Genomic DNA, 26,459 nt, shown 5'->3' on the forward strand with positions numbered 1-26,459 from the left:
AGAGAGAGAGAGGGTATGTTGAGAGAGAGAGGGTATGTTGAGAGAGAGACAGGGTATGTTGAGAGAGAGAGAGAGAGAGAGAGAGAGAGGGTAAGTTGAGAGAGAGAGGGTAAGTTGAGAGAGAGAGAGAGGGTAAGAGAGAGAGAGAGAGAGAGAGTAAGTTGAGAGAGAGAGGGTAAGTTGAGAGAGAGAGGGTAAGTTGAGAGAGAGAGGGTAAGTTGAGAGAGAGAGGGTAAGTTGAGAGAGAGAGAGAGAGAGAGGGTAAGTTGAGAGAGAGAGAGAGAGAGGGTAAGTTGAGAGAGAGAGAGAGGGTAAGTAGAGAGAGAGAGAGAGGGTATGTTGAGAGAGAGAGAGAGAGAGAGAGGGTAAGTTGAGAGAGAGAGAGAGAGAGAGGGTAAGTTGAGAGAGAGAGAGAGAGGGTAAGTTGAGAGAGAGAGAGAGAGGGTAAGTTGAGAGAGAGAGAGAGGGTACATTGAGAGAGAAAGAGAGAGGGTAAGTTGCGAGAGAGAGGGTAATTTGAGATAGAGGGTAAGTTGAGAGAGAGAGAGAGAGAGAGAGAGGGTAATTTGAGAGAGAGCTGGGTTGGGAGAGAGCGAGAGGGTAAGTTGAGAGAGAGAGAGAGAGGGTAAGTTGAGAGAGAGAGAGAGAGAGAGGGTATGTTGAGAGAGAGAGAGAGAGAGGGTAAGTTGGGAGAGAGAGAGAGGGGGTAAGTTGAGAGAGAGAGAGAGGGTAAATTGAGGGGGAGAGAGAGAGGGTAAATTGAGGGGGAGAGCGAGAGGGTAAATTGAGGGGGAGAGCGAGAGGGTAAATTGAGGGGGAGAGCGAGAGGGTAAATTGAGGGGGAGAGCGAGAGGGTAAATTGAGGGGGAGAGCGTGAGGGTAAGTTGGGAGAGAGAGAGAGGATAAGTTGGGAGAGAGAGAGAGGATAAGTTGGGAGAGAGAGCGAGAGGGTAAGTTGGGAGAGAGAGCGAGAGGGTAAGTTGGGAGAGAGAGCGAGAGGGTAAGTTGGGGGGGAGCGAGAGGGTAAGTTGGGAGGGAGCGAGAGGGTAAGTTGGGAGAGAGCGAGAGGGTAAGTTGGGAGAGAGCGAGAGGATAAGTTGGGGGAGAGAGAGAGAGGATAAGTTGGGAGAGAGAGAGGATAAGTTGGGAGAGAGAGAGGATAAGTTGGGAGAGAGAGAGAGGGTAAGTTGGGAGAGAGAGAGAGAGAGAGGGTAAGTTGGGGGAGAGAGAGCGAGAGGTTAAGTTGGGAGAGAGAGCGAGAGGGTAAGTTGGGAGGGAGCGAGAGGGTAAGTTGGGAGGGAGCGAGAGGGTAAGTTGGGAGAGAGCGAGAGGGTAAGTTGGGAGAGAGCGAGAGGGTAAGTTGGGGGAGAGAGAGAGGGTAAGTTGGGAGAGGGGTTGTAACCGAGAGGGAGGGGTTGTAGTCGCGGTGTGAGGGGTTGTAGTCGAGGGGGAGAGGGGTTGTAGTCGAGAGGGAGAGGGGTTGTATTCGAGGGGGAGAGGGGTTGTAGTCGAGAGGGAGAGGGTTTGTCGTCGAGAGGGAGAGGGGTTGTCGTCGAGAGGGAGAGGGGTTGTAGTCGAGAGGGGTTGTAGTCGAGAGGGGTTGTCGTCGAGAGGGGTTGTCGTCGAGGGGGAGAGGGGTTGTCGTCGAGGGGGAGAGGGGTTGTCGTCGAGGGGGAGAGGGGTTGTCGTTGAGGGGGAGAGGGGTTGTAGTCGAGGGGGAGAGGGGTTGTCGTCGAGGGGGAGAGGGGTTGTCGTCGAGGGGGAGAGGGGTTGTCGTTGAGAGGGGTTGTCGTCGAGAGGGGTTGTCGTCGAGAGGGAGAGGGGTTGTCGTCGAGAGGGAGAGATGGTAAGTTGAGAGAGGCAGGCGGAGACAGGGAGGATATTGTGAAAGGGGGAAAGACTGAATGCGGACAGAGAAGGGAGGGAGGGGAGAACAGTGAACAGACATTGATGGACAGTGAGAGAAAGAGAAGCAGGACGAGAGTAAAGCCAGAGGACATTTAGGATGACTGGAGAGAGGTTCAGAGAGTCAACCGAGTGAGAGAGCGGGTTTGTTTCTCGCGCCGCGTGTGCCCAGCCTGTGTTCTGCGTTTCCTAACACTATCCGTCTCCCCCGTGCTCACCTGCAGGTGCCTGTCTTGTGTCAACGGCTCGTTCCCTTGCCACTGGTGTAAGTACCGTCACATGTGCACCCAGAATGCCAACGACTGCTCCTTCCAGGAAGGCCTCGTCAACATGTCCGAGGTGAGTGTCACACTTTCTCTCCTGCCCTTCGACACACACACACACACACACACACATACACACACACACACACACACACACACACACACACACACACACACACACACACACCGGCCTTGTTAACTGACTACAGGGGATGTGGGACTGAATTGTAAACCCACAGACTTGCTTGAGAGTATGTCTTGGCTGTTAGCTCTTAGTGACGCAAACTTGGTACACAAGCGCATGCTCATACTCAGGTGTGTGTAAGAAGCGCGCGCGCGCACACACTTGTGCATTCTCATCCTTGCTGCTGAGCTCCTTTTGTGTCTCCTTTTGTTTATTTCGTCACTGGGTGCTGTTGGCACTGTGGCTTGTATACAGAACTCCAGGCGGCGTTTCGGGTTTCCTTTCCGTAGGCGGGCTGAAGGAAGCATTATGGAAATGTGGCCTTGTTCTTCGTATCCAAATGCTACATTAGCATAAAAGCTAATATCAATCGCTCGTCTCCCGGTCTTGTCAGCCGCTCGTACAGTGGAATACCAAGTGGGGGCCGCCCCCCCCCCCCCCCCCCCCCCCCGACGCAGATCGACAGACGCACTCTTACACTGTGTGTTCCTTTTTCGTTGTCCTGCGTACACTGTACAGTCATAACACACACCCTCTCTCTCCCTAAAACAACACACATGCACCCGCTCTCTCGAAAACACGCACAAACACACAACCTCTCTCTCAACACACACACACACACACACACACACAGCCACCCACCCTCTCTCTAAACACATCTCTTGTACACGGTCTTATCGTGAATGTTTTCTGAATGCCAATCCACTGTCCTCCCAAGTGACTGACAGTCATGCTTTACTCTTAAACATAATCCATCTGATTCAGTCTGAAACACACACACACACACACACACACACACACAAGGTTGGCCTTATTTACCGACAACGCTAATTAGTTAACCTCAAATCCAATTACACACACACCCCTCGGGTTTAATCTCTCCTCCAACCGCAGCCGCTGAGCGTTAGCGCTCTTAGCGTTAGCGTGGCAGCGTTCCCGTCACGTCTCACCTCTTTCCTCCAAGCGGAGCGGGGTAAAACGTTTAGCGGCGCAGCCTGTCGTTAGCATGTTAGCATCACGCCTTATCTCTCTTCTCCAAGCGCAGCGGTGTAATTTCAGAGCTGTGGCGTCAGCGTGGAAGTGCCTGCTCTGGCTCTCTGGCTAAGCGGCACCGTGGACTTGCCTTTACGCCTCGGAGAGTAAACCATGCGGATTAACGCTCCCATCTGTAAGACACGGGGTGTGCCTGGCTGGGCTAGCATGTTATGTTTGTGGTTGAGAGGAACTGAGGGGGAAAGGGCTGATAAACAGGAAAGGCCTGTGGGGATGGCGAAGAAGGGATGAAGGGAGAGGTCTGTGGAGAGGGGATAGGAGCTTTTGAAATGTTTATTGGTGTTTATATTGTTTGAATGTGTTTGGTTTGTATGTTAGGGAGTATGAGTGTGTGAGAGGTGGATTTGTAGACCTTGCCTGCCAGGGTGTCTGTCTGTCTTTGTCTGTTTGTCTTTGTTTGTCTGTCTTTGTCTGTCTGTCTTTCTCTGTCTGAATGTCTTTCTCTGTCTGTCTGTCTTTGTCTGTCTGTCTGTCTTTGTCTGTCTGTCTGTCTTTGTCTGTCTTTGTCTGTCTGAATGTCTTTCTCTGTCTGAATGTCTTTCTCTGTCTGAATGTCTTTCTCTGTCTGAATGTCTTTCTCTGTCTGAATGTCTTTGTCTGTCTGAATGTCTTTGTCTGTCTGTCTTTGTCTGTCTGTCTGTCTTTGTCTGTCTGAATGTATTTCTCTGTCTGAATGTCTTTCTCTGTCTGAATGTCTTTCTCTGTCTGAATGTCTTTCTCTGTCTGAATGTCTTTCTCTGTCTGAATGTCTTTCTCTGTCTGACTGTCTTTCTCTGTCTGAATGTCTTTGTCTGTCTGAATGTCTTTGTCTGTCTGAATGTCTTTGTCTGTCTGAATGTCTTTGTCTGTCTGTATGTCTTTGTCTGTCTGTATGTCTTTCTCTGTCTGTATGTCGGTCTGTCTCTGCCGGTCGGTCTCTGCCTGTCGGTCTGTCTCTGCCGGTCGGTCTCTGCCTGTCGGTCGGTCTCTGCCTGTCGGTCGGTCTCTGCCTGTCGGTCGGTCTCTGCCTGTCGGTCTCTGTCTGTCTGTCTGTCTGTCTGTCGGTCTCTCTCTCTCTCTGTGTGTGTGTTCTTTCCTCCTATACACCTTATGGCTCCCTCCCCATCTGTCAAGGGTAGGGAAGTGCTCTGTGCACAGTACCAGAGCGTGTGTGGTTGTGAGAGAGTGTGTACTATATTCAGTGTGTATGGCCTGCAGGTTAGTGTTTTTCGTCATCAATCTATTTCTGGAGGCAGCTCTGCAGAGTGATCACTAGCTAGCACAGCCACAAAGTCATAAATGTGATTTTTAAACTGAACCTTAACCCCAATGCCTAGTGTTACGAACCGTCTCGTAGCCCGCAACAGAGGGAGACGACGCGGAGATAAAAAAAAATAAACATATTCATTAAATAGAGTAAACTATAAACAGTGGTGTATGTAGTCAGTAGTGCGAGTGAGTGGATGCGTGCATAGACGGTGATAATGAGGGGTGTTGAGAGGTGCCAAAACAAATGAACACAAAGAAGCCCCAGAATGCCACAACAAAAAACAACAATGGTGTGTCTGCATGGAGTGAGTCTCCTTGACGTATGGAGGAAAGGTGCGTTTATCCCCGGGACACACCCAAGCCCAGGTGTGTCCCATTTTGCTGACGACCCCCACAGCTCCGCCCACCGACATCCTATTAAAGAAAACAAGAGCAGAAAAAGAATTTGGCACATTAACCTCACATTAAATTAAGACCCACATTTATTTATTTAATTTATTTAACAGTTTGGCCAATTTAGACTTTGCAGCTGTCCTATCTAAGGGGAAATTGCTCCGTTCTGCCTCAGGACAATCAAGGTCAACCTGCGTGTGTCGCCCATTTTAAGAAGGAAACCCACATCCTCCTCTCCCAAAATTAGCTGTGCTAAACTGAGATCAGTTTTACCTTTCTAGTTCATAAGGAACCCGCTTAAATGGAGAGGGGGGGCTGATCCTAGATCAGCACTTGTACTCCGAGACGCTTTCTGAATACAGACCAAGACCTTTATCAAAGGGAGGCCCTTGTTGGTTGTTATTGGTTGAAAGAAGCCGACTGACTAACAAAATGCTGCTGTATTTGTTTATGCGAATGAGATGCGAGACATTTGAGAGAGTCGGGGGGGGGGGGGGGGAATGTAATGAGTGACATTTACAAATCAAATATGCATAAATCAACGTGCCACCGACAGGGCGACAAACAAAGCAACGCGTCAGATGCGACCAGGCAGAAAATTACAAAGAGGAAGAAATAATTTTGAAAAGAGAGAGAGCGAGAGAGAGATCCCTTCACTTTGAGTTACTATAGTACATTTCTTCTCTCCCCTTCCATCACTCCTTTTCCCCCTCTTCCCCTCTCCGTCACTCTATTTCTCCCTCCCTCCCTTTTCTCCCTCTCCCCCTCATCGTCTCTCTATTTCTCCCTCCCTCCCTTTTCCCCCTCTCCCCCTCTCCGTCACTCTATTTCTCCATCCCTCCCTTTTCTCCCTCTCCCCCTCATCGTCTCTCTATTTCTCCCTCCCTCCCTTTTCTCCCTCTCCCCCTCATCGTCTCTCTTTTTCTCCCTCCCTCCCTTTTCCCCCTCTCCCCCTCTCCGTCACTCTATTTCTCCATCCCTCCCTTTTCTCCCTCTCCCCCTCTCCGTCTCTCTATTTCTCCCTCCCTCCCTTTTCTCCCTCTCCCCCTCTCCGTCACTCTATTTCTCCATACCTCCCTTTTCTCCCTCTCCCCCTCTCCGTCTCTCCCTCTCCCCCTCTCCGTCACTCTATTTCTCCCTCCCTCCCTTTTCTCCCTCTCCCCCTCTCCGTCACTCTATTTCTCCCTCCCTCCCTTTTCCCCCTCTCCCCCTCATCGTCTCTCTATTTCTCCCTCCCTCCCTTTTCTCCCTCTCCCCCTCTCCGTCTCTCTATTTCTCCCTCCCTCCCTTTTCTCCCTCTCCCCCTCTCCGTCACTCTATTTATCCCTCCCTCCCTTTTCTCCCTCTCCGTCTCTCTATTTCTCCTACCCTCCCTTTTCTCCCTCTCCCCCTCTCCGTCACTCTATTTCTCCCTCCCTCCCTTTTCTCCCTCTCCCCCTCTCCGTCATTCCATTTCTCCCTCCCTCCCTTTTCTCCCTCTCCCCCTCTCCGTCTCTCCCTCTTCCCCTCTCCGTCACTCTATTTCTCCCTCCCTCCTTCGCTCTCCCCCTCTCCGTCACTCTATTTCTCTCTCCCTCCTCTCTCTGTCTGCTCTATACATTCAAGTAACCAACAGTTTTACCGCGCCTTGGAATGTGTTGCTGCCGTGATGAATATTTGAGTCCTCCTCATAAATTCACCACCCTGTTTCTCTCCCTCTGGTCTGATACGTACGGATGGACAGAGGGGTAAATGTAGGGCTGTTCCCGGCAAAAAGTTTTTAAAATATTGGTTGACCGAAACTCATCTGTTCTTTGGACCAATCGATTTTGAAACGTTACCCTATGTGTTTTAATAAAATCAACTATATGCTTGTCTGATGCTGTTTGATGAAATAAGACCTGCGTGACTCGAGGGAGCCAGAGATCAAGATAACCAGAGGAGAAAAACCTTAACCTGACCCGTCCTGACTCGCCTGTTGGCCTTCGCAGATTCTCCCGTTACTCAGCTGAAGTTTCTGGTAATAGGGATACACCAGGGGTCGGCGACACCAGGGGTCGGCGACACCAGGGGTCGGCAACCTTTCTCGTGGGGAGTGCGAATTTGTCTTAAAATGTCTACCGACCTGCGTGCCGGTTATGATTTTCATATGCTCATTTTTGTGGAACAGTTTCATTTCATTTCTAATAATGTCTTCGTATCTCAAAATCATTCATGTGGTTAATACAAATTATATCCAAATGAAAATGATACAAATCTAACTATTGCCATTTCTAACTATGTAAAAAAAAAAAAGTAAAACCTGCATAAAGCCAACGAATAAAAACATTGCAAATAAATAAATCAAATAAAAAAATCCTATAAATCACATTGGCTTCGCATGGCGCCCGTCTGCAACAAACTTGCATCATTGTATCAACTATCAACTTGGGTCCAGCCTGAAGATCGTGCTAGCAAACTTCCAACATTTTATAAAATATTCTGTGCCAGTGAGCTCAGGACAGACACAGCTGTAGGCTATTTGCCCAAGGGATAAGAAGTAATCAGGTAGGCCTATTGTTGTGACGTTTCCACTGGAACAGAGCATGAGATTGGTCCGTTTTTGACACTGAGTGGTTCTCGAAAGGGAGAGAGCTGGAAAGATTTCTCAAATACTTTGAGGATCTATTGTAATTCTCAATGACGTAAAAACAGACCACGTTTGCTTGCTTGTTTTGAGGTGAAGAAAACATCCCATTGAGAAGCTTCACGGGTCATTAGTGTCTGTTTTGAATGTGTTTGGTTGGTTGGTATGTTAAGGAGTTGTGTGTGTGTCTGTGTGTGTGTGACAGGCTATTTTGGCAGTGACGTGGACTCAGAAATACTATCAGATGCCCAAATGGGAACATTTATATACCTACATTTGCTCACAGGCCAGGTAGCCAATCAGCCTGCTTCTCTCTGTAACCAGGTGCTCCTTCTTACTCGACACTGACAGTAGCGCTCCGAACAGAAGACGAGGACTAAATTGACAAAACTCATAAATGCAATGAGATAAACCCGAAACGTGTTTCTCCCAAGTGCAGCATAGGTTGTGCGCTCTGCAAACAACGTGTTCACTCTGACGACGAGAACGGTAAACGACTTGGCTAATAATGTATTGAAACGCATGAACAGAAATCAAATCAAATCAAATTTTATTTGTCACATACACATGGTTAGCAGATGTTAATGCGAGTGTAGCGAAATGCTTGTGCTTCTAATTCCGACAATGCAGTAATAACAAGTAATCTAACTAACAATTCCAAAACTACTGTCTTGTACACAGTGTAAGGGGATAAAGAATATGTACATAAGGATATATGAATGAGTGATGGTACAGAGCAGCATAGGCAAGATACAGTAGATGATATCGAGTACAGTATGTACAAATGAGATGAGTATGTAAACAAAGTGGCATAGTTTAAAGTGGCTAGTGATACATGTATTACATAAGGATACAGTCGATGATATAGAGTACAGTATATACGTATGCATATGAGATGAATAATGTAGGGTAAGTAACATTATATAAGGTAGCATTGTTTAAAGTGGCTAGTGATATATTTACATCATTTCCCATCATTTCCCATTATTAAAGTGGCTGGAGTTGAGTCAGTGTCAGTGTGTTGGCAGCAGCCACTCAGTGTTAGTGGTGGCTGTTTAACAGTCTGATGGCCTTGAGATATAAGCTGTTTTTCAGTCTCTCGGTCCCAGCTTTGATGCACCTGTACTGACCTCGCCTTCTGGATGATAGCGGGGTGAACAGGCAGTGGCTCGGGTGGTTGTTGTCCTTGATGATCTTTATGGCCTTCCTGTGACATCGGGTGGTGTAGGTGTCCTGGAGGGCAGGTAGTTTGCCCCCGGTGATGCGTTGTGCAGACCTCACTACCCTCTGGAGAGCCTTACGGTTGAGGGAGGTGCAGTTGCCATACCAGGCGGTGATACAGCCCGCCAGGATGCTCTCGATTGTGCATCTGTAGAAGTTTGTGAGTGCTTTTGGTGACAAGCCGAATTTCTTCAGCCTCCTGAGGTTGAAGAGGCGCTGCTGCGCCTTCTTCACGATGCTGTCTGTGTGAGTGGACCAATTCAGTTTGTCTGTGATGTGTGTGCCGAGGAACTTAAAACTTGCTACCCTCTCCACTACTGTTCCATCGATGTGGATAGGGGGGTGTTCCCTCTGCTGTTTCCTGAAGTCCACAATCATCTCCTTAGTTTTGTTGACGTTGAGTGTGAGGTTATTTTCCTGACACCACACTCCGAGGGCCCTCACCTCCTCCCTGTAGGCCGTCTCGTCGTTGTTGGTAATCAAGTCTACCACTGTTGTGTCGTCCGCAAACTTGATGATTGAGTTGGAGGCGTGCGTGGCCACGCAGTCGTGGGTGAACAGGGAGTACAGGAGAGGGCTCAGAACGCACCCTTGTGGGGCCCCAGTGTTGAGGATCAGCGGGGAGGAGATGTTGTTGCCTACCCTCACCACCTGGGGGCGGCCCGTCAGGAAGTCCAGTACCCAGTTGCACAGGGCGGGGTCGAGACCCAGGGTCTCGAGCTTGATGACGAGCTTGGAGGGTACTATCGTGTTGAATGCCGAGCTGTAGTCGATGAACAGCATTCTCACATAGGTATTCCTCTTGTCCAGATAGGTTAGGGCAGTGTGCAGTGTGGTTGAGATTGCATCGTCTGTGGACCTATTTGGGCGGTAAGCAAATTGGAGTGGGTCTAGGGTGTCAGGTAGGGTGGAGGTGATATGGTCCTTGACTAGTCTCTCAAAGCACTTCATGATGACGGATGTGAGTGCTACGGGGCGGTAGTCGTTTAGCTCAGTTACCTTAGCTTTCTTGGGAACAGGAACAATGGTGGCCCTCTTGAAGCATGTGGGAACAGCAGACTGGTATAGGGATTGATTGAATATGTCCGTAAACACACCGGCCAGCTGGTCTGCGCATGCTCTGAGGGCGCGGCTGGGGATGCCGTCTGGGCCTGCAGCCTTGCGAGGGTTAACACGTTTAAATGTCTTACTCACCTCGGCTGCAGTGAAGGAGAGACCGCATGTTTTCGTTGCAGGCCGTGGCACTGTATTGTCAGTGGCACTGTATTGTCCTCAAAGCGGGCAAAAAAGTTATTTAGTCTGCCTGGGAGCAAGACATCCTGGTCCGTGACTGGGCTGGATTTCTTCCTGTAGTCCGTGATTGACTGTAGACCCTGCCACATGCCTCTTGTGTCTGAGCCGTTGAATTGAGATTCTACTTTGTCTCTGTACTGGCGCTTAGCTTGTTTGATAGCCTTGCAGAGGGAATAGCTGCACTGTTTGTATTCGGTCATGTTACCAGACACCTTGCCCTGATTAAAAGCAGTGGTTTGCGCTTTCAGTTTCACACGAATGCTGCCATCAATCCACGGTTTCTGGTTAGGGAATGTTTTAATCGTGGCTATGGGAACGACATCTTCAACGCACGTTCTAATGAACTCGCACACCGAATCAGCATATTCGTCAATGTTGTTATCTGACGCAATACGAAACATCTCCCAGTCCACGTGATGGAAGCAGTCTTGGAGTGTGGAGTCAGCTTGGTCGGACCAGCGTTGAACAGACCTCAGCGTGGGAGCCTCTTGTTTTAGTTTCTGTCTGTAGGCAGGGATCAACAAAATGGAGTCGTGGTCAGCTTTTCCGAAAGGGGGGCGGGGCAGGGCCTTATATATAAGGACCATCACCAAGAAACTCTGTAGGTTAGAAATGATAGGAATTGGTGGTAAATGTCGGCTACCACTGGAGTTGTATGTCATGGGGAATTGATAGACACCCAACGATCCAACACAAACAATTCACACAGTGAAGTTAGGAAACCAATGACTGTGCACAAATTGGCAGGAGAGCGCACAGTGAAGAGAGAGACTTGCATTGGGCATCTCAGCCACACTCCCCTTCTTCTTGGACTGTGCCTCCACTATCGATTATTTCACTGAGACGGGTGCGAATCAGACAGGTGCCGTATAAATATTTGTATATACTTGCTACTGCTCAAAAAAAGAAGCTTGGTTCGACCAACAGCCTATCGACAAAATAGTCGACTAGTCGACTAATTGGGGGTCAGCCCTATTTGACTGGGGGTCAGCCCTATTTGACTGGGGGTCAGCCCTATTTGACTGGGGGTCAGCCCTAGTTGACTGGGGGTCAGCCCTAGTTGACTGGGGGTCAGCCCTAGTTGAATGGGGGTCAGCCCTAGTTGAATGGGGGTCAGCCCTAGTTGAATGGGGGTCAGCCCTAGTTGACTGGGGGTCAGCCCTAGTTGAATGGGGGTCAGCCCTAGTTGAATGGGGGTCAGCCCTAGTTGACTGGGGGTCAGCCCTAGTTGACTGGGGGTCAGCCCTAGTTGACTGGGGGTCAGCCCTAGTTGAATGGGGGTCAGCCCTAGTTGAATGGGGGTCAGCCCTAGTTGAATGGGGGTCAGCCCTCCTCTCCTCCGTTCTCTTTGGCTGGTCCCTCCCTTACTGGTGACGTATTGTACCGCACCCTCCCTTACCAGCGTGGAACAGGGAGAACCATATACTAGGGCTGCATCCCAAATAACACCCCATTCCTATATGGTGCACTACGGGCCCTGGTAAATGCTTGTGCGCTAAATGGGAGAATAGGGTGACATTGGGGACGTAGACTAGGACATTCTCCATACTATCCCGTTGGGGTAAGGGGGAGGGGTTCGATCCTGTAGATGCCCATCCAAATGTAAAGGAAGGGTTATTCTAGGGCAGCCGGTATTCTGTACATCCAGACCTCCGTCGAGTCCTGCCTCTCCAGGTCTATAGTGATCTTGTCAAATGTAGCTCGCCTGGGGGGGGGAGTGGAGTAATATATCCCCTCTCTCTACACCCCCCCCCCATTTGACTTTCTCAACCGTCATCTGTCCCCCTCCTGTTTCTCTCCTTCTACACTTTCCCTCCAATTCTCATCTCATTATTTTCTCCACTTTTTCCTCTTCCCACTCATTTCTCTTATTCTACTTCCCTGTTCATCTCTCTTATTCTTCCCACGTACACCCCCCCCCCCCACCCCATTACCACCCAACCATCCCTCTCTCTCTATCAGCCCCATTCTCTCAAGCCAGAGTGGACAGTCTCAGGCTGCTTTCCAAATGCCACCACCGTGCCCTATGTAGTACGCCAGTTTTGAACCCCGTGGACCCCTCAAAAGTGGGGTACTGGAACGGGAATACAGTATGTTGCCATTTTGGGGACACGGTCTCGGTGCCGCTGTCACCGCTCTCTCATTTATGATCATTAGAGCTGCTTTTGTTTCAGCCATAGTAAAACAGTGATTTCCTGATAGAACTTATCTCCTGCCGGCTAATTAGACCATGGATCAAAAAAACGGCACCCGCAGTGAGCGTAGCATTGCCCCCGCCGTTCCCCTCCTCCCCATCCCTCCTTCTTACCTCCTGAGATTTTGTCTTCCCTTATCCGCGCCCTCCTTCGTCTTCCTCCTCTCCTCCCCTTTCGAATTGCCCGTACTTTCTCCCTCGCTCTCTTTCTCTCCTCCGTTCCAACCCATCTCTCCTGTTCTCCTCTTCCCTTTTCTCCCTCCCCCCGTTTTCCTGTCTTTCTCCCCCTACCATTTCGCTGCCTTTCACTGAGAGGAGGAGACGGGCGCTGGCCAGGTTTAATAAAATATAAACCTTGTCGAGAGGAGGGGAGAGAAGAGATGGAGGGAGAGAGAACATCCTCCACCCCATTCCACAACCTCTCTCAGGGATCTCTCCCTACACACTCACACTCACACATATACACACACACATACACATATTCACAATTCAGCTCCTCCAACGCTCCATGCGATAGAGGGAGACCAGAAACGGGTCCGATTGAGACCAGATGTAAGGTAGAGAGAGAGAGGACAGAGAGAGAGAGAGAGAGAGCTAAACGAAGGAGGAGAGAAACCGAGGGAAGAAAAGAGAAACTGGCAATAACAAGCCCTAGATTACATTTTCAGAGTGACGCAATTTATTTTCCAAATGTTCTCGCAGGATTAAGAGAGGAGGAGGAGGAGGGGGAGGGAGGGGAGGACAGAGAGAGCAAGGGAGGGAGGAAACGGAGGCGATGGGTGAAGTAACCGCGGCATCCCGAGCCAGATGGACTGTAACTCAACCGTGACCGAGCCGGCTCCTCCTTGTATAACCCTCCGCTCAGCACCGTGGTCGACAACCACATGACTCGCTGCTAACACTAGCTCCTGAGAACATTCCGGACCCTTCCTCCTAGAAATGTATGAATGGAGACTTCTGTTTCCAATTCATAATCCGATTTCCACCCCCCTTCAAACGCAATCGCAAAATATCAGGTGCTTGTCTCCCACCCCCCCCCCCCCCACCCCACCCCACACTCTCTTTCCTCCCACCCTCTCTTTCCTCCAATCTCCTTTCCATTCCAATTCTATGAATCTTTAACAAGCGGATCAGTGAACCTCAAGAGCACCGGCCGCCGACAACAATTGCGCAACATGGACATGCAATGCTAGGCAGCATAATGCAAACCACAGCCTCTTCACTGTCACACGGCTCCTCAATAACGTTCCCACACACTCGTTTTGTTGACGTTCTGAGAAACGGGAGCGGGGTTTATAAAGAAAGAGAAGAAGAGAAGTGGGATTTGGATCTGCTCCTTGAAGGATGAACGGAACAACTCTCCGCAGAGGATGGTACAGTTCCCTCGTCTATTTTTAACCGTAACGCCCCGGTGCGTTCCCTCGCTTCTTTTCTTGTACTTTTGACACGATACAGGCCAGTGGCGCTGAAGACTCCCTTAAGTGTTAGCTCGCGCTTCTTGCTTGGAAGCAGCAGTAAGCTGCGGTGCCGGTCAAAGAGGCTTCAATGGCGCGACCAGAAGGTAGAGGAAGCAAGGCTCCGTAAAGCGGGCCCTGGTCCAGAGCCACAGTTGCACAAGTACGCATGCGACACAAGCGTTTCCTCAACCGTAATCAAGGAGAAACACCCCGAATGTGTTCAACGTAACTGCAAGCGGCTGCTGGCCACGACGCGTTGGCGTCGACTTCGTAAAGGAAGTTTGAACCTTTGGCGAAGTTATTTAATTTTCTTGTCCTCCGTGAGAAATACTGAATCCCCCCCCCCCCCCCCCCCCCCCCCAAGCTACACCCACCTCTTTTAGCACCCTTGCCAATCCAAGGAGGACTATCTGACTGTTGTACTTGAAACATATTCGTTAAAGGGATACTTCGGGATTTTGGCAAAGCCCTTTTTCTATGTCCCCGGAGTCCGATGAACTGGTGGATACCATTTTTATGTGTCTGTGTCCAGCGTGAATGAAGTTTGGAGGTAGTTTTGCGAGCCAATGCTAACTAGCGTTAGCGCGATGACAGGAAGTGCATGGGTAGACTAAATTGAGATTTGTTCTTTTTTTGCTCACACACATACACACACTACCCCCCCACCCCCCACCCCACAGGCGGTGTGTGTCTGTCAGTCACAGTAGTTCCCTGTGGTTTAATTATTCATGCTGTATTAAATGTTCATTTCCACACACCCTCGAAGTTGGTCTGCCTGCCTTAATGGAGACCGCAGATGAATATTGGAAGAGAGGGAGTCACAGGCGGGGAGAGTGAAGACGCGGGGAAAAGGAGCGCTGGAGAGACTGGAGGAGAGGTAGATGTAAATGGTGAGAGAAGGGAGAGACTGAAGGGCAGAGAGGTATGGAGAAGAGAAGGGAGAGACTGAAGGGCAGAGAGGAATGGAGAAGAGAAGGGAGAGACTGAAGGGCAGAGAGGTATGGAGAAGAGAAGGGAGAGACAAGGGCAGAGAGGTATGGAGAAGAGAAGGTAGAGGCTGAAGGGCAGAGAGGAATGGATAAGAGAAGGGAGAGACTGCAGGGCAGAGAGGTATGGAGAAGAGAAGGGAGAGACTGCAGGGCAGAGAGGTATGGAGGAGAGACTGAAGGGCAGAGAGGTTTGGAGAAGAGAAGGGAGAGACTGCAGGGCAGAGAGGTATGGAGAAGAGAAGGGAGAGACTGCAGGGCAGAGAGGTATGGAGAAGAGAAGGTAGAGGCTGAAGGGCAGAGAGGAATGGAGAAGAGAAGGGAGAGACTGCAGGGCAGAGAGGTATGGAGAAGAGAAGGGAGAGACTGCAGGGCAGAGAGGTATGGAGGAGAGACTGAAGGGCAGAGAGGTTTGGAGAAGAGAAGGGAGAGACTGCAGGGCAGAGAGGTATGGAGAAGAGAAGGGAGAGACTGCAGGGCAGAGAGGTATGGAGAAGAGAAGGGAGAGAAGACTGCAGGGCAGAGAGGTATGGAGGAGAGACTGAAGAGCGTGGAGGTATGGAGAAGAGAAGGGAGAAGAAACTCGTAGAGAATGGTGAAGGCAAAGTTGAGAGCGATTGAAAGAAAGGGGAAGGTGGAAAGAGACCGAGTGAGTTGGGGAGAGGAGGCATGTAGAGAAGAGGAGACCGGAGGATACGGGAAGGCAGAGAGGGACAAACATGCTGTTGAACAAGAGGCACAGATAAAGATATTGGTAGGCAGGGAGAGAGAGTCCTAACGCAGGCTTTGCTGTCCCGTCTTAAGGTTTCCTACCTGCCCTTGTTAGGTAAAGGTTTGGAGGAAGTTCTTTTTTCAAAGAGTAACCTCTGAAAAGGAGACTTGTCTTTTGGGATTCAGGTTAGAACCATATCTGTATCTGGACTAAATGGTTTCTCGCAAGTCTTTTCAGAAATGTGCATATGTAATGTTCTGTACAGTCACTGTTAATGCCTGTACACTGTTAATGCCTGTACACTGTTAATGCCTGGCACTGTTAATGAGATTGATTGTGCTCGTGTATGTCTGTACAGTATCAGCCAAGTGTGTGTATCTGTGGTGGGCAGTAATATTTGCTGTGTAAATACAGTATATTTTATATACAGTGCCTTGCGAAAGTATTTGGCCCCCTTGAACTTTGCGACCTTTTGCCACATTTCAGGCTTCAAACATAAAGATACAAAACTGTATTTTTTTGTGAAGAATCAACAACAAGTGGGACACAATCATGAAGTGGAACGACATTTATTGGATATTTCAAACTTTTTTAACAAATCAAAAAAGTGAAACATTGGGTGTGCAAAATTATTCAGCCCCCTTAAGTTAATACTTTGTAGCGCCACCTTTTGCTGCGATTACAGCTGTAAGTCACTTGGGGTATGTCTCTATCAGTTTTGCACATCGAGAGACTGACATTTTTTCCCATTCCTCCTTGCAAAACAGCTCGAGCTCACTGAGGTTGGATGGCGAGCATTTGTAAACAGCAGTTTTCAGTTCTTTCCACAGATTCTCGATTGGATTCAGGTCTGGACTTTGACTTGGCCATTCTAACACCTGGATATGTTTATTTTTGAACCATTCCATTGTAGATTTTGCTTTATGTTTTGGATCACTGTCTTGTTGGAAGACAAATCTCCGTCCCAGTCTCAGGTCTTTTGCAGACTCCATCAGGTTTTCTTCCAGAATGGTCCTGTATTTGGCTCCATCCATCTTCCCATCAATTTTAACCATCTTCCCTGTCCCTGCTGAAGAAAAGCAGGCCCAAACCATGATGCTGCCACCACCATGTTTGACAGTGGGGATGGTGTGTTCAGCTGTGTTGCTTTTACGCCAAACATAACGTTTTGCATTGTTGCCAAAAAGTTAAATTTTGGTTTCATCTGACCAGAGCACCTTCTTCCACATGTTTGGTGTGTCTCCCAGGTGGCTTGTGGCAAACTTTAAACGACACTTTTTATGGATATCTTTAAGAAATGGCTTTCTTCTTGCCACTCTTCCATAAAGGCCAGATTTGTGCAATATACGACTGATTGTTGTCCTATGGACAGAGTCTCCCACCTCAGCTGTAGATCTCTGCAGTTCATCCAGAGTGATCATGGGCCTCTTGGCTGCATCTCTGATCAGTCTTCTCCTTGTATGAGCTGAAAGTTTAGAGGGACGGCCAGGTCTTGGTAGATTTGCAGTGGTCTGATACTCCTTCCATTTCAATATTATCGCTTGCACAGTGCTCCTTGGGAAATCTTTTTGTATCCAAATCCGGCTTTAAACTTCTTCACAACAGTATCTCGGACCTGCCTGGTGTGTTCCTTGTTCTTCATGATGCTCTCTGCGCTTTTAACGGACCTCTGAGACTATCACAGTGCAGGTGCATTTATACGGAGACTTGATTACACACAGGTGGATTGTATTTATCATCATTAGTCATTTAGGTCAACATTGGATCATTCAGAGATCCTCACTGAACTTCTGAAGAGAGTTTGCTGCACTGAAAGTAAAGGGGCTGAATAATTTTGCACGCCCAATTTTTCAGTTTTTAATTTGTTAAAAAAGTTTGAAATATCCAATAAATGTCGTTCCACTTCATGATTGTGTCCCACTTGTTGTTGATTCTTCACAAAAAAAGACAGTTTTATATCTTTATGTTTGAAGCCTGAAATGTGGCAGAAGGTCGCAAAGTTCAAGGGGGCCGAATACTTTCGCAAGGTACTGTGTGTGTATATATATATATATATATATATACTGTACCTCACATGAGACTCGTGTTAAAACAATGCAGTTAGTCGATTTTAATGAGTTATCGGACTCCACAAAGATTATTCAGCAATGTGCACGGTCACCGTAGTTGAGTTTACAGTAATAGGCACTGAAGACATCTCTGACAATGGAATTCTAAATACAATTATTATTTCAGGATTTTGTCAAATGAAGGATAACATTATACAAGGCAAAAGCTTCAGTTCTAAAGCATGAACAAGGGTTACACAGCATTATTCTAAGCATGGTCAGAGAGCGAGGGAGAGAAAGAATCCACGGCTTGAGCCATGGCCCATAGCTCCTGGGAGAGGGAGGGAGAGAAAGAATCCACGGCTTGAGCCATGGCCCATAGCTCCTGCGAGAGGGAGAGAGAGAAAGAATCCACGGCTTGAGCCATGGCCCATAACTCCTGCGAGAGGGAGAGAGAGAGAGAGAATCCACGGCTTGAGCCATGGCCCATAGCTCCTGCGAGAGGGAGAGAGAGAAAGAATCCACGGCTTGAGCCATGGCCCATAGCTCCTGGGAGAGGGAGAAAGAATCCACGGCTTGAGCCATGGCCCATAGCTCCTGGGAGAGGGAGGGAGAGAAAGAATCCACGTCTTGAGCCATGGCCCATAGCTCCTGCGAGAGGGAGAAAGAATCCACGGCTTGAGCCATGGCCCATAGCTCCTGGGAGAGGGAGGGAGAGAAAGAATCCACGGCTTGAGCCATTGCCCATAGCTCCTGGGAGAGGGAGAGAGAGAAAGAATCCACGGCTTGAGCCATGGCCCATAGCTCCTGGGAGAGGGAGAGAGAGAAAGAATCCACGGCTTGAGCCATGGCCCATAGCTCCTGCGAGAGGGAGAGAGAGAAAGAATCCACGGCTTGAGCAATGGCCCATAGCTCCTGCGAGAGGGAGAGAGAGAAAGAATCCACGGCTTGAGCCATGGCCCATAGCTCCTGGGAGAGGGAGGGAGAGAAAGAATCCACGGCTTGAGCCATGGCCCATAGCTCCTGGGAGAGGGAGAGAGAGAAAGAATCCACAGCTTGAGCCATGGCCCATAGCTCCTGCGAGAGGGAGAGAGAGAAAGAATCCACGGCTTGAGCCATGGCCCATAGCTCCTGCAAGAGGGAGAGAGAGAAAGAATCCACGGCTTGAGCCATGGCCCATAGCTCCTGGGAGACGGAGAGAGAGAAAGAATCCACGGCTTGAGCCATGGCCCATAGCTCCTGGGAGAGGGAGGGAGAGAAAGAATCTACGGCTTGAGCCATGGCCCATAGCTCCTGGGAGAGGGAGGGAGAGAAAGAATCCACGGCTTGAGCCATGGCCCATAGCTCCTGCGAGAGGGAGAGAGAGAAAGAATCCACGGCTTGAGCCATGGCCCATAGCTCCTGCGAGAGGGAGAGAGCGTGTACTGTAGGTGTCTCACCACAGCAAGTCAGGAACATAAGAGAGAGAATAATGAATCTAAGACCCTTTTTATATAAGTTGTTTGAATTCAAAAACGGGGGTTGTTGAGCAATAGTATTACTGTAAAGTTAACCTCCAATCAGATATCAGACCTACATGATGTCCCCCCTGCTTCTCAGAGGAGTGACAATGGGGGTTGGTAAGTCCGACACAGAGGAGGCTGAATTCCTAAGACAACACAGAGGAGGCTGAATTCCTAAGACAACACAGAGGAGGCTGAATTCCTAAGACAACACAGAGGAGGCTGAATTCCTAAGACAACACAGAGGAGGCTGAATTCCTAAGACAACACAGAGGAGGCTGAATTCCTAAGACAACACAGAGGAGGCTGAATTCCTAAGACAACACAGAGGAGGCTGAATTACTACGACAACACAGAGGAGGCTGAGTTCCTACGACAACACAGAGGAGGCTGAATTCCTACGACAACACAGAGGAGGCTGAATTCCTACGACAACACAGAGAAGGCTGAATTCCTACGACAACACAGAGGAGGCTGAATTCCTACGACAACACAGGGGAGGCTGAATTCCTACGACAACACAGGGGAGGCTGAATTCCTACGACAACACAGGGGAGGCTGAATTCCTACGACAATACAGAGGAGGCTGAATTCCTATGACAACACAGAGGAGGCTGAATTCCTATGACAACACAGAGGAGGCTGAATTCCTACGACAACACAGAGGAGGCTGAATTCCTATGACAACACAGGGGCGATTCTTGCATACAGTTGATAAGAATAGTCGCTTCGGGCGCTGGGCTGCTCTAAATATCCAATGAACATACAGTGATGTGTACCACACCTTTTTGTCACCGGTAGCTTCCGCCTGTATGACAGATCATTCACACCACCTCTGTATAATTTGTGCAACTCTCTCTTTTTGTCACGCTCCCTTTCACACTCTCTCTCTGCTCCTCTATTTCCAGGGAGTGAGGATGTGAACTGGAAGTGGATGGAAACCCCCGAGTCCCTTTTCGTGGTTCAAAGTCCCGCTTTTCATATTTTTTTTCTTCCTCGCTCACTCGCTCCGCTCTCATCCGCTCTACTCCTGTGCTCCCCTGCACGTCGCTCGCTTATTAAGTCGTTACTCTCTCTTTCTCCTTTATTTTTTCCCCCTTCTCTTCCCGCCACGATCCGTCTCTCGCCTGTCGAAGGGGTGTCGTTTCGCAGCTTAATGAGAATACCTCAGCCGTTCCACCTAATAGATCTGCTAAAAAATAACGGGGTGGAGAGGGAAAAAACTACACACGTGTGTGTGTGTGTGTGTGTGTGTGTGTGTGTGTGTACATGCATACATACACACCTACACACGTGTGTGTGTGTGTGTGTACATGCATACATACACACGCACACAGGCAAACACACACACTGTGTCGGTCGAGCCGACAGGCAGCTCTAGCGTGTCTCCCCATCAGATGCGAGCCCCGTGAAGGTCAGGTTGTAGTTAAAGATGAGACTGCCCGCTGAGCTGTTTTACCGCAAACATGTCCTCTAAAAACCCCCTAGGTGTGTTGCCCTTATATTGACCCTGTTGTCTCTCTGTTGTGTCTATGTTCGGAAAATTTCCCAGAGCTTTGATTCTTTGGTTAAGTTCAGAAGGCTCGTCTGTGTCCTTGTCGAATAACATACTACCTCAATACCTAACCTCGATAGGATTATTAACGCGCACCGCTCGGGTTAGGCTCGGGTGGAACAGAGGTACAAGCGATTCCATCCCCGTCTCTGATGCGACGCCTGCGACAATAGGAGCTCAACGCCTGACAGAAGATACCGTATTGATGTCTTGGGGCCAAGCTGCGAAGCATGTCAACGACGCTCATGGGGGATCTAGACGGGCAGTCGGTGACACCATGCTCCCCAGGGAACCCCCCCACCCACCCTCTGTCAAAGCCGCAACACACTCCCCCGTGTCCCCCAACATCGTCCCCAAGTCCCGCCACTTTGATGACCTAGGTGTCACGGTCTCTTCCCCCGAAGGTTTTCAACTAATTTATTTCATAATTTAATATATTATGTTAACACACCCCCCCCCCCCTTCTTATCTGTATTCCACCACATCAGATACCTAATTAATTATGGATCAGATTGGTCTTTTAAAAAAAAAATGAAGACAGTCTCCTCATTATTTATGCACAATGTTTTCGTTGCGTTATTTATTAACATCCTGTCAGTTTCTCGCCTAAGAACTTATTAATTTATATACGTGCACTCTCTCTCGCTTTAATCTACTCAAATCTCTTGTTGTCTCATTATATGCATTTGGCCGGTGTTAAAAAGGGTGTTTTTCTCACACCTGTGAGGCGCAGATCATTTTATCCGCCAACACTTGTTTTCCCTCCACCGTCAACATGGTGAGAGTGTGGACCTATCAGCTGAAGTCTCAGAGGGAACACACGTTGATGGGAGAGGCGAAATGTATCTCGGACGTCTGCCCGGGGTTTCATGCTTCAAACTTTTGGCTGAAAATACGATTGGGCGTCTGGGAGTGAGACGGGACATTTGTCTTGTGCTGGAAGAATTGCGGCTTTTAGAATGGTCTAATTAATGAAGCGTTTGCCGTTTGAAACGGAAAGGAAGTCAACTGCGTATGCATTCAAAAGTGTGACGGGCCTTGATTAAGGTCTTTCAGACAAACACTTTATTAGGTACACCCATCTAGTACCAGGCCGGACCCCCCCCCCCCCCCGTTGTCTCCAGAACAGCCTGACTTCTTCGGGGTGTGGATTCTACTATGTTGGTCCATGCCGACGCGCTACGGCTTCACACAGTTGCTGCAGATAGGAAGGCGGTACATTGATGCTGCGAACAGCCCCGTTCGATCTCACCCCAAAGATGCTCTATATGGTTTGGTCAGCAACAATGTTCAGATGCACCATGGCATTCAATATTTTTTCAAACAGTATTTTAGGGACCTAATGTTATGCCATGAAAACATTCCCCACACCAGTACACGATAACACCAGCCTGTACTATTAACAGCAGGCAGGATTAGTCCATGGACTCATGCTGCTTACGCCATATCCAAGATGGCATAGCAGTCAGACGTCCTTTGTCGTCGTCTTGTCGTGTCCCATGTGTATATATATATATTTACATCTTTCTTCGCATATCTTTTATATATTTTCTTTTCCAAAAACTCAACTTCAAAACACTCTCCTGCAACCTGCCTCACCAATTAAAAAAATAAATAATAATATTATTTACCTCATCTGAAATCCACAATAGAAGCTAGCCAGGAGATAGCTAGAAGCTAGCCAGTTTACTGGCTAACGTTAGTATTCAGCTAACTAAGGTTTGTGGTCATCAGCTATCCTTTAGCTCGAAAAGATAGCGGCAGTTTTGTACAACGCGACTCAGACCAGAACATACCGGACCTATTTTTCTCTCCATATCCCTGGATTTCAACTTCAAGCTCTGGATATTTACACCTGGATCTCACAGCTAGCTAACTGCTATCTGTGTGACTATTGGCTTACGTCGATCCCGGAGAAAACATCAATTATTCCGGAGCTAGCCAGCTGAAGAGTTCCATCAGCCACTCCTGGGCTACAATCACCTATCCAGACCCATTTTACTGCCGATGCGGAGCCCCACCTGGCCTTCACGACTGGACTACCGACGTTATCTGCCCGAGGGAGTTATCCAACTGACCCATACGTCGCGACGTTACCTGAACGCCCATCTGCGGCCAGCTAATCGTTAGCCGTCTTATCGACTGTTATCTGAATAGGTCTATCGGACAATTTTTCTTGGGTCACTATAACTATATCTATTTTGCCAGTTGGATTGATCCCCTCTACCACATGGAACCCCACTAATCTACCGCCGGAAACGCACGAGGTGGCTAAAAACAGACCTCCATCCTATGCTAGCTTGCTACCGATGGCCCGGCTAGCTGTCTGAATCGCCGTGACCCCAACCAACCTCACTACTCACTGGACCCTTATGATCACTCAACTAAGCATACCTCTCAATGTCAATATGCCTTGTCCATTGCTATACTGGTTAGTGTTTATTGGCTTATTTCACTGTAGAGCCTCTAGCCCTGCTCATTATACCTTATCCAACCTTTCAGTTCCACCACCCACACATGTGATGACATCACCTGGTTTCAATGACGTTTCTAGTGACAATATCTCTCTCATCATCACTCAATACCTAGGTTTACCTCCACTGTATTCACATCCTACCATACCTTTGTCTGTACATTATACCTTGAAGCTATAGTTATCGCCCCCCAGAAACCTCATTTTACTCTCTGTTCCGGACGTTCTAGACGACCAATTCTCATAGCTTTTAGCTGTACCCTTATCCTACTCTGTTCCTCTGGTGATGTAGAGGTGAATCCAGGCCCTGCCGTGCCTAGTTCCACTCCTATTCCCCAGGTGCTCTCTTTTGATGACTTCTGTAACCGTAATAGCCTTGGTTTCATGCATGTTAACATTAGAAGCCTTGTTTCATTCACTGATTTAGCACACTCTGCCAACCCGGATGTTCTAGCCGTGTCTGAATCCTGGCTTAGGAAGACCACCAAAAATTCTGAAATCTTCATCCTGAACTAAAACATTTTCAGACAAGATAGAATGGCCAAAGGGGGCGGTGTTGCAATCTACTGCAAAGATAGCCTGCAGAGTTCTGTCCCACTATCCAGGTCTCTACCCAAACAATTTGAACTTCTACTTTTAAAAATCCACCTCTCTAAAAACAAGTCTCTCACCGTTGCCGCCTGCTATAGACCACCCTCTGCCCCCAGCTGTGCTCTGGACACCATATGTGAACTGATTGCCCCCCATCTATCTTCAGAGCTCGTGCTGCTAGGTGACCAAAACTGGAACATGCTTAACACCCCAGCCATCCTACAATCTAAGCTTGATGCCCTCATTCTCACACAAATTATCAATGAACCTACCAGGTACCACCCCAAAGCTGTAAACACAGGCACCCTCATAGATATCATCCTAACCAACTTGCCCTCTAAATAAACCTCTGCTGTTTTCAACCAAGATCTTAGCGATCACTGCCTCATTGCCTGCATCCGGTGAAACACTTCAGCGAGCAGGCCTTTATAATCGACCTGGCCGGGGTATCCTAGAAGGATATTGATCTCATCCCGTCAGTAGAGGATGCCTGTTTTTGTTTTTTTAATGCCTTCCTCACCATCTTAAATAAGCATGCCCCATTCAAGAAATTTAGTACCAGGAACAGATATAGCCTTTGGTTCTCTCCAGACCTGACTGCACTTAACCAACACAAAAACATCCTATGGCGTTCTGCATTAGCATCAAACAGCCCCCGTGATCTGCAACTTTTTAGGGAAGCTAGAAACCAATATACACAGGCAGTTAGAAAAGCCAAGGCTAGATTTTTCAAGCAGAAATTTGCTTCCTGCAACACAAACTCCAAAAGGTTCTAGGACACTAAAGTCCATGGAGAATAAGAACACCTCCTCCCAGCTGCCCACTGCACTGAGGCTAGGAAACACTGTCACCACCGATTAAAGAATTTCAATAAGCATTTTTCTTCGGCTGGCCATGCTTTCCACCTGACTACCCCTACCCCGGTCAACAGCACTGCACCCTCCACAGCAACTCGCCCAAGCCTTCCCCATTTCTCCTTCTCCCAAACACAGTCAGCTAATGTTCTGAATGAGCTGCAAAATCTGGACCCCTACTAATCAGCCGGGCTAGACAATCTGGACCCTTTCTTTCTAAAATTATCTGCCGAAATTGTTGCAACCCCTATTACTTGCCAGTGGCAACCTCTCTTTCGTGTCGTCTGTGATTCCCAAAGATTGGAAAGCAGCTGCGGTCATCCCCCTCTTCAAAGGGGGGGACACTCTTGACCCAAACTGCTACAGACCTATATCTATCCTACCCTGCCTTTCTAAGGTCTTCGAAAGCCAAGTCAACAAACAGATTACCGACCATTTCGAATCCCACCGCACCTTCTCCGCAATGCAATCTGGTTTCAGAGCTGGTCGTGGGTGCACCTCAGCCAAGCTCAAGGTCCTAAACGATATCTTAACCACCATTGATAAGAAACAATACTGTGCAGCCGTATTCATTGACCTGGCCAAGGTTTTCGACTCTGTCAATCACCACATCCTCATCGGCAGACTCTATAGCCTTGGTTCTCAAATTATTGCCTCGCCTGGTTCACCAACTACTTCTCTGATAGAGTTCAGTGTGTCAAATCGGAGGGCCTGTAGTCCGGGCCTCTGGCAGTCTCTATGGGGGTGCCACAGGGTTCAATTCTTGGGCCGACTCTCTTCTCTATATACATCAATAATGTCGCTCTTGCTGCTGGTGAGTCACTGATCCACCTCTACGCAGATGACACCATTCTGTATACTTCTGGCCCTTCTTTGGACACTGTGTTAACCCTCCAGACGAGCTTCAATGCCATACAACTCTCCTTCCGTGGCCTCCAATTGCTCTTAAATACAAGTAAAACTAAATGCATTATCTTCAACCGATCGCTGCATGCACCTGCCCGCCTGTCCAGCATCACCACTCTGGACGGTTCTGACTTAGAATATGTGGACAACTACAAATACTTAGGTGTCTGGTTAGACTGTAAACTCTCCTTCCAGACTCACATCAAACATCTCCAATCCAAAGTTAAATCTAGAATTGGCTGCCTATTTCGCAAAGCACCCTTCAGTCATGCTGCCAAACATACCCTTGTAAAACTGACCATCCTACCGATCCTCGACTTTGGCGATATCATTTACAAAATAGCCTCCAGTACCCTACTCAATAAATTGGATGCTGTCTATCACAGTGCCATCCGTTTTGTCACCAAAGCCCAATATACTGCCCACCACTGCGACCTGTACGCTCTCGTTGGCTGGCCCTCGCTTCATACTCGTCGCCAAACCCACTGGCTCCAGGTCATCTACAAGACCCTGCTAGGTAAAGTCCCCCCTTATCTCAGCTCGCCGGTCACCATAGCAGCACCCACCTGTAGCACGCGCTCCAACAGGTATATCTCTCTGGTCACCCCCAAAACCAATTCTTCCTTTGGCCGCCTCTTCTTCCAGTTCTCTGCTTTTTTTGCCTTTACCTCTCTTATCTCACCTCATTTGCTCACATTGTATATAGACTTATTTTTCTACTGTATTATTGACTGTGTGTTTGTTTTACTCCATGTGTAACTCTGTGTTGTTGTATGTGTCGAACTGCTTTGCTTTGTCTTGGCCAGGTCGCACTTGTAAATGAGAACTTGTTCTCAACTTGCCTAACTGGTTAAATAGGTGGTGAAATAAATACAAATAAATAAAAAATATCCTGACTCCATCACAGGAACCGGGATTCATCAGACCAGGCAATGTGTTTTTTTTCACTCCTCAATTGACCCGTGTTGGTGATCGCCTTCCCCACTGGACCCGCCTCTTGTTTTCAGCTGATAGGA

The 26,459-nt window shown here is 48.5% G+C and overlaps 1 protein-coding gene across 2 annotated transcripts in view; it reads left to right on the plus strand.

Moving 5' to 3' along the window:
- LOC139370758 (plexin-A1-like) overlaps positions 1–26,459 on the plus strand; it is a 314,226-nt gene that overhangs the window by 208,522 nt on the left and 79,245 nt on the right. For both annotated transcript variants that reach the window (XM_071110449.1, XM_071110450.1), the window contains exon 9: positions 2,130–2,244. In XM_071110449.1, the coding sequence (XP_070966550.1) occupies positions 2,130–2,244 (115 nt within the window). The remainder of the gene's footprint in view (positions 1–2,129; positions 2,245–26,459) is intronic.

This window comes from Oncorhynchus clarkii, chromosome 17 (genome assembly GCF_045791955.1).
Source record: "Oncorhynchus clarkii lewisi isolate Uvic-CL-2024 chromosome 17, UVic_Ocla_1.0, whole genome shotgun sequence".
NCBI classification, from domain to species: domain Eukaryota; kingdom Metazoa; phylum Chordata; class Actinopteri; order Salmoniformes; family Salmonidae; genus Oncorhynchus; species Oncorhynchus clarkii.